The sequence below is a fragment of the Callorhinchus milii genome, unplaced genomic scaffold, assembly GCF_018977255.1.
Source record: "Callorhinchus milii isolate IMCB2004 unplaced genomic scaffold, IMCB_Cmil_1.0 Scaffold49, whole genome shotgun sequence".
In the NCBI taxonomy this organism is placed as follows: domain Eukaryota; kingdom Metazoa; phylum Chordata; class Chondrichthyes; order Chimaeriformes; family Callorhinchidae; genus Callorhinchus; species Callorhinchus milii.
In genome coordinates this window covers 250,000-258,340 of record NW_024704790.1, presented here as the reverse complement: position 1 = coordinate 258,340, position 8,341 = coordinate 250,000, and the positions used below count along the sequence as shown (strand labels likewise).

Genomic DNA, 8,341 nt, shown 5'->3' with positions numbered 1-8,341 from the left:
TACAAGAGTCAGGAGGTGATGATTAACCTATATAAACACTGGTTAGGCCTAGGTTAGAATACTGCCCCAGTTCTGGGCCCCACACTATAGGAAGGATGTTAAGGCATTGGAAAGGGTACAGAGGAGATTTATGAGGATGGTACCAGGAATGAGGGACCTTGATGATGAGGAAAGGCTGGAGAGGTTAGGATTATTCTCATTGGCGCAGAGAAGGTTACGAGGACCTGATAGAGGTCTTCAAAATCATGAGGGGATTTGATAGATTAGAGAGGGACAAACTGTTACCACTGGTGGGTGTGTCGGTGACTCGAGGCCGATTTGATAACAACTTTTAAAAATGTGGTGGACGGGTATTTGAGGAGGACGGGTTTGCAGGGTTATGGGGTAAGGGCTGGGGAGTGGGACTGACATTACATTGCTCTTCTCAAAGAGCCGGCACAGGCTCAATGGGCCCAATGGCCTCTTTTTGCGCTGTACAATTCTATGATTCTATTACATTTATATAGCATCTTTCACATCGGGAGGACGTCCCAAGGACAGAGAGAGACAGACAGAGTTTTGGACACAAGCTGAGGGTCGGGGTGGGGGAGGGCAGAGGGCAGGGTGGGGAAGCTGGGGGATCAAAAGTACAGTCGAAGAGGAGGGTCTTGAGGTGGGTCTTGAAGGTGGGGAGGGAGGGGACTAGACGGAGGGACTGCGGGGTGGAGTTCCAGAGGGTGGATGCAGAGTGGGGGGAAGACCTGCCCGCCCATAGTGGGGCGAGTAAGGCAGGGGATGTGAAACAGGCCAGAGTTGGGGAGGCTGACAAGCAGTGAGTTTGCATAGTTGAGCCTCAACTATGAGGGTTTCGGCAGCCTGGGGTGTGATGCAGTGGCAGAGCCGGGCGATGTTGTGGAGGTGGCGGAAGGCAGAGCGGGTCATGGCGCGAATATGGGGTAGACAGAATAGTTCAGGATCAAACAAGACTCCAAGGTTCGGGACTGGCTTAGCAAAGTGGAGCGTGCAACCGTGGATGGTGATGCTGTCAGCGTTTGAGGTGAGGAGGAGCTGACTGGAGACAATCAGGAGCCTCGGTCTTGTTGTCGTTCAACTGAAAAAAGTTAGCTCTGATCCAGGGCTTGGTCTGACCGACATTCTGTCAGGACAGCAGTGGGTCCTGGGGTCAAGGGTGGAGCCAGAGAGATACAGTTGGGTGTCATCCACATACATGTGGAAGTTGACCCCATGTCTGCGGATGATATCATCAAGGGGGAGCATATAGATATTGAAGAGGAGGGGACCAAGGACAGAGCCCTGAGGAACGCCGCATGAGATGGACCGGGGGCGAGAGGAGAAGCTGTTTGTGGAGATGAAGTGCAGGCCATGTGAGAGGTAGGATCTGAACCAGTTAAGGACAGAGCCGTGGAGGTTGAAGTGAGAGGAGAGGCCGTGGATGAGGATAGAGTGGTTGACGGTGTCAAAAGCAGCAGAGAGGTCAAGGAGGATGAGGAGGCAGAGGGAAGCCTGGTCGAAGATGGACAGAATATTATTGTTACTTTGACCAGGGCTGTTTCTGTGCTGTGGGCAGCACGGAAACCCGATTAGAAGGGTTCAAGATGGGAGTGGTGGGAGAGGAAAGAGCAAAGCAGGACCTTGGAGAGGAAAGGGAGGTTGGAAATGGGGCAGTAGTAGAGAAGGGTCCAGGGAAGGTTTTTTTAAGGATAGGAGTGATGACAGCGGTTTTTAAAGGGGTGGGAGCAGTACCAGAGGACAGGGAGAGATTAACAATTTCAGTTAGTAGAGGGGCAAGGAGGTAGAGCTGGGAGGTAAGGAGCGGTGTAGGGATGGGATCCAGGGAGCAGGTGGTGGATTTTATACGGGTTATGGTGGTGATGAGAGAGGGGGGGGAGACGGGTTCAAAGGTGTTGAGGGAGGGGTGGGTAGGGGCCGGGATGGGAGGGGGAGATGGGGAGGTTGTACAGTTGCAGTGGCGGATTCCTTCGACTTTGGATTCGAGGAAGTCCAACATCGCCTCGCAGTTGGCATTTGAGGTAAGGATGGGTGAGGCGTGAGAGGGTGGGTAAAATACACAGTCACTATAGATAGTTTTCTTTTAGAAAATAACATTATGGGATTTCATTAATATTATTGCATTAGGATGAGTGTTAGTTGCGGCACCTTCCTTTCTCTGAAGCTGAGTTGTGGTGAGTTGAGACTTATAGCCGGATGCAAGGCACATCCTGTGTGCAGCCTTGATGAACACGGTATGTGCTTTAAGTAGTTTTTATGTTGGCGGGACCGTCCTGGAGATTGGCAAAGTGAGTGCATTTATTATCCTCACTCGCTCTGTTATTGTTTCTTTCCCCTCCTTCCCCCACCTCGCCCCCTCCCCCACCCGTAAGGGGGTTTTGACCCAACTTGGATCCGTTAATACACTGGGTGTTTATGCCATGTTCAGGAACTGAGCTTTTACGCATCCTGTCACAAGACCAAAAAGCAGCAAAGCCGAGGAAACTGCACGAGAGGCGAAGCAGAACAGAGACATGGTGAGACATTGCTTCAATACTCTCCTTGTTTCACTCTCGTTTTCTAGCTTACCTTTACTGTTCATTCATGAGTAGGTGCGTTACTGACTAACACTACATAGTGCGTTACTGACTAACACTACATAGTAATAATCCTTGCATTTGTTACAAGGCCTTATCACATCTTTGAGACGTCTCCCAGACTATAGTGTAAAGTGTAGTGACCATATATTTTCAGGGGAAACGCGGCAGCCAATTGTGCACAGCAGCGTCTCACAAACAGTTGTGGATTGAATGACCAAATTATTAATATTTTTTGATTGATTATTACCCCCGGAGAAAAGCAATCCGCCATTCGACTAACAAGCAAGTTCCTACTTCCTGCTGGTCAATGGAGGTGTGTGTGTGTGTGTGTGTGGAGTAAGGAAACATGCCAAGTAAGGAATCAAATCCAGGTCCATCTCACTTGCAAGGTGAGCGCTCTAACCACTGAGCTACAGGACTCTACGAATCAGGCTGTAAAGTGGCAGTAAACTGCCAGGAGTTTCTATGTTATTCAACACACCAATGTATCAGACCAACAGGAAACAGACTGTGATGAAACATCAGCGGATGAAGGGGTGGGGGTGAGGGGAGGGGATGGTAGATAGAACATCTCCAGGGAGATGAAGGAAGTGAAATAGTTACTGACTGTGCAATAATCACAGTAAAAACTGTTGTCAAACATTAACTGTTAGATAACCAGTTAGGCTCCTTTGGGACACTTTAGGAACTGAATGAATGAAATGCAGGGATTATCCTTGTTTACAAATTTTTTAGCCTAAACTCTGGGTGAAAGGCCAAAGTCAGCCTAAACCTTGTTCACCTCCTCCTGTTTATTCTTGTTAATTATTTCCCCTCTTCACCACCATCTCCCCCCACCCCACCCCTGGGCAGGCGGAATCGCTGGTGGTTTGTGACGTGGCTCCTGAGCTTTCTGAGAGGCTGAAAGAATTCCGTTTCCGCAAACATACCAACAATGCAGCGATTATCAGTGAGTAGAAAACCAGTGAGAGACAACAACAAATTACATTTACACAGCACCCCTCATGCAGTAAAGTGACCCACAGAGCTTGACGGTGACGAAGCACAATACCGAGCCGGGGGGAGGGTTGGGGAGGTGACCGTAGGCACTGGTTGAAGAGGAAGGTCTTCAGGCGTGACCTGAAAATAACAATAATAATCGTTGCATTTGATTCAATGCCTTATAATGTTTTCGAGACGTCTCAAAGCGCTTCACCTGATACACGTGTAAAGTGAATTGACTGGATATTTTGTGGGTGAAATGCGGCAGCCAATTGCACACAACAGTTGGAGAAGGAAGGGGCAAGGAGGAGGGAGAGAGTGACAGAGTTTTGGGGTATAGTGGCTGAAAGTGCGGCCACTGATGGTGGAACGGAGGGCACGAGGGACAAGCTGGAGTCCCAGACAGTAGAGCGGAGGCAGCGGGTAGTGTGTTGAGACTAGCAGTGGGTTGACCACCAAAGAGCCATAATGTGAATGTCTAATTTATCAGTAGGATTATCGGCCAGCATTGTTTCCCTATTTGTCTTCTCTCTTCCAGTAAAAATTGACAAAGACAAGCAGTTGGTGGTTCTGGAGGAAGAACATGAGGTGAGCAATCTCTCTGTTGGGATGTCACTAACTGATAATATTAATAATAATATTAAATAATATTAATAATAATATTAAATAATATTAATAATAATATTAAATAATATTAATAATAATATTAAATAATATTAATAATAAAAAATATTAATAATAATCCTTGCATTTGATACAGCGTCTTATGATTTCTTGGAGACGTCTCAAAGTACTTCACAGAATATCCCGTAAAGTAAATTTACCGTATATTTTGTGGGCAAAACGCAGCAGCCAATTGCGCACAGCAGTGTCCCACAAACAGTCGTGGATTGAGTGACCAAATTATACTTTACAGTGTATCCTGTGAAGTGCTTTGAGACATCTCAATGACTTGATAAGATGCTGTATCAAATGCAAGGATTATTATTCAAATTGTGGAAACTCATGTGTTTCTTCCTCCTCCCCAGAACATTTCTCCTGATGAGCTCCGGGATGAGCTCCCAGAACGGCAACCTCGATATCCTTCACATATGTACCTTCACCCTTTCCTTCCCCTCCCCCCGTCACACCCAGCGAATCCTGTGAAGAGCTTTGAGACGTCCTCCTGTACTAAAAAAGCTGTCCTATCAAGAGCAAGGGTTATTATTTGAAACTCAGCACTCTGACGCTATCGTGCTATAGTTGTTGTATTTATTTATCTATTTGTAAAGCCTAATTATTCAGAAGTTATTTAATAACAATAATAATCCTGACATTTGATACAGCGCACTTCACGTTGGGATGAGAATTGTGGCTTCAAGTCAGGACTTTGAGCCCACTATCTAGCAACACAGGAATAATAATAATCCCTCCAAAAGAACAAAACAATAATAAATTGGTCATTTTCAATCCATGGCTGTTTGTGGGACATTGCTGTGCGCAATTGGCTGCCGCGTTCGCCCACAAATATACAGTCAATTCACTTTACAGTATATTCTGTGAAGCGCTTTGGGACGTCGAGAAGATGTGAAAAACGCTATATCAAATACAAGGATTATTATTATTATTATTAAGAGGCCATTCAGCCCCTCAAGCCTGTTTCTGAGTTTCTATAAGATCACGGTTGATTTGCACCTCAACTCCAATTACCCGCCTTTGCCCCCTGATACCCTGACCCCTGAGGAGGACCTAACAAATATCTCTCCACCTCAGTCTGGACCATGTGAATGGATCCAGCCATAATCCACAGCCTTTTGGGGGAGGGAGAGAGTTCTAGATTTCCACTAACCCTTTGTGTGAAAAAAAGACTTCCATCAATTAATGAAGCCTCCAGCTCTTCCTTGACAAATGTGCACATTCGTGGTTTACAGTTACAAATACGTCCATGAGGACAAGAGGGTTTCCTACCCGCTCTGCCTGATCTTCAGCAGTCCCCTGGGTGAGTGAGCACAGCCCATCTGACAACATCTTATACCGATGGCTTCCAATATAATGTGATAAAGCCACCAACAGCAATACTGATACACACCACAAGAGGACACAGCAGTTGCACAGTTGTTGAGGACAACTTCAGGACAGATAACAATAATAATCCTTACATTTGACAAAGTGCCTCATCACGTCTCAGAGACGTCTCAAAGCGCTTCACAGGATATAACGTAAAGCAAATTGACTGTATAGTTTGTGGGCGAAACGCAGCAGCCAATTACATATAGCAGTGTCCCACAGTCATGGATTATTACCCCCGGAAAGTGATCCGCCAATCGAATAACGAGCAGGTTCCTACTTACTGCTGATAAACAGAGGTGCGTGTGTATGTGTGTGTATGTGTGTGTGTGTGTGTGTGGAGTAAAGAAATTTGGCTAATGTTTCGCCCCGTCCGGTGAGTCAAATCCAGGTCCTCTCACTTGCGAGGTGAACACTCTTATCCACTACACCACAGGATTCCACGCTACCAGATTTTGGGTTACAGTAACAAGTGGAAGGATCTGTTTCTGACTCTCTGGTTGTGATTGAGTTGTAGGGTGCAAGCCTGAACAGCAGATGATGTACGCCGGGAGCAAGACAAGATTGGTGCAAATCGCAAACCTCACCAAGGTGTGTATGTATGGATAGGCAGGTCTTGGCTTGGGAACTTGTTACACTCAGTGTTTGCTGTTCACTGTGGTGTCAGATTAGGTCTCAGTCACTCACACTCTCGCCTCCACGATCAAATGGTTGGCGGTTCACGTTGGGAGGATGTCCCAAGGTTCTAAACAATAATGAGCTGGGGGTGGGGGTGTGGAGAGGAAATTGTTTTTTGGTCAGCTGGGTGTCTGACACACGCGAAAACCCATCACCGTGTTTAAGAGTCTCCAAACCCAACTGATGTCAGTCAGTTGGGACATGACATGTGCAAGCGACTGCTAGGATAGTGGAAGGCGAGCTGGATGGACCTTAATCTAGCAAAATTCTTATGTTCCCTGCTGCGTCACTAGAATGTCACTGTTTGTGGGGCAGAAGCAGCGAGACTGAGCCACAATCCTCACTGAAGCACTTTTGAGACGTGTCAAAGACATAATAAGGCACTATATCAAATGCAAGGATATTAATAATAATAATAATCCTTGCATTTGATATAGCGCTTTTCACGTCGGGAGGACGTCCCAAAGCGCTTCACAGAACACACTGTAAAGTGAATTGACTGTATATTTGTGGGCGAACGCGGCAGCCAATTGTGCACAGCAATGTCCCACAAACAGTCGTAGATTGAAAATGACCAATTTATTATTGTTTTTGGTTTTGGAGGATTATTATTAGGCTCTGTGTGGAGTAAAGAAACTTGCCCAAGGTTTTCCCCTGTCTGGAATTGAACTCAGGTCTCTCGCTTGCAAAGCGAGTGCTCTAACCACTGAGCTACAGGATATTATCATCATTATCTGTCGTTGGCTGTTATTCACACAGGTGTTTGAGATCAGGAACACCGAGGACCTGACTGAGGAATGGCTGCTACAGAAACTCTCCTTTTTCCGGTGAACATTTTGCCCCTTGCACTCACCCCTTACGGAGACGAGCCAAAGCAACACAGCAGCCATTCAGGGGCTGCTCGTGTATCAGTACAACTCAGCTGATCCCAATTTCCCAGCCTTTTCCTCCCTCAATGTCCTTCTTCCACAAGTATCTATCCATCTCCCTTTTCAACACCTCAATTGATTCTGCTTTCCACTGGATGGTGGTGGGGGGATGGGGCGGATTTCAGATGGATTTTAATCTCGAAAAAGCTTCTGGTGTTTTTTTCCTGTAAAAAAAAATTAAAATATTATAACTTTTCAAAACAAAAATAATTTTTTTTTTGCTGTGACTGAGCCAGGTAGAGGTAGGGAGGAAGTGACGGTTGAAGAGGATGGTCTTCAGTCGTGATCTAAAATAGGGGAAGGAGGGAGAGTGCAAGGCAGAGGGATTAGGGGAGAGAGTGACAGAACTTCGGGGCGTAGTGGCTGAATGTGCGGCCGCTGATGGTGGAGAGAAGGGAGGGCCTGAGGGACAAGCAGGAGGCTGGAGCCAGTAGTCGGAGGCAACGCATAGTGGGTTGGAGCATAAACAAGTGGAAGAGATAAGGAGGTGCCAGGTCAGCATTGAAAGGGGGAAGGAGGGAAGAATGGAAACACAGGCTTGGAGAGAGACAGAGAGAGAGAGAGAGAGAGAGCTAGCCTGTGAAAGACGTTTCTGTCAAAGTCAAAGAAATATAGAAGCATTTAATTAGCCACAGCGCAGAGACTGCGAGACACCACCACCTGACGATTTGTAACAGAAGGATTGACGAACTGCGTTGGCTATCTCTAATCATTGGCTGGAGGGTGTCTTCTGCAGGTTTGGGATGCAAGCTCTCTGAGACGCTACCCTGTGAGGAGTGCTAAATAAATACATATTTAGCTTTTGTTGTTGGGGTTGTGGTCTTTCAGCCAGTTCTGTCATCTCCGTTAGTATCAGTGGCTTCACTGAGATGATATAATAATATATAATAATAATCCTTGCATTTGGTATAGCGCTTTTCACATTTTCTAGAAGTCTCAAAGTGCTTAACAGAATAGACTGTAAAGTGAATTGACCATATATTTTGTAGGCGAAATGCGGCAGCCAATTGCACACAGTAGCGTCCCACAAACAGTCGGGATTGAAGTGACCAAATTTTTTTTTGAAGGGATCATTACCCCTAGAAAAGCAATCTGCCAATCGACTAATGACTGGGTTCC

General features: G+C 46.3%; 1 protein-coding gene across 3 annotated transcripts; it reads left to right on the top strand.

Annotated features, from left to right (window-relative positions):
• Positions 1–2,183: 2,183 nt before the first annotated feature.
• LOC103189217 (glia maturation factor beta-like) lies at positions 2,184–7,423 on the top strand. 3 transcript variants are annotated; one of them, XM_007909553.2, is made up of 8 exons: positions 2,184–2,297; positions 2,438–2,525; positions 3,441–3,537; positions 4,108–4,157; positions 4,598–4,647; positions 5,465–5,547; positions 6,133–6,206; positions 7,053–7,423. In XM_007909553.2, exons 2-8 carry the CDS (start codon positions 2,523–2,525, stop codon positions 7,122–7,124), a joined length of 429 nt encoding a protein of 142 aa, XP_007907744.1. In that variant the 5' UTR covers positions 2,184–2,297; positions 2,438–2,522; the 3' UTR covers positions 7,125–7,423.
• The last annotated feature ends 918 nt before the right edge of the window (positions 7,424–8,341 follow it).

Excerpts from the sequence above, each read along its gene's own strand:
- LOC103189217 (XM_007909553.2), top strand. Across the intron at positions 4,158-4,597 it reads TTCTGGAGGAAGAACATGAG|AACATTTCTCCTGATGAGCT; the intron begins GTGAGCAATCTC and ends CCTCCTCCCCAG. Across the intron at positions 4,648-5,464 it reads CTCCCAGAACGGCAACCTCG|ATTCGTGGTTTACAGTTACA; the intron begins ATATCCTTCACA and ends ACAAATGTGCAC.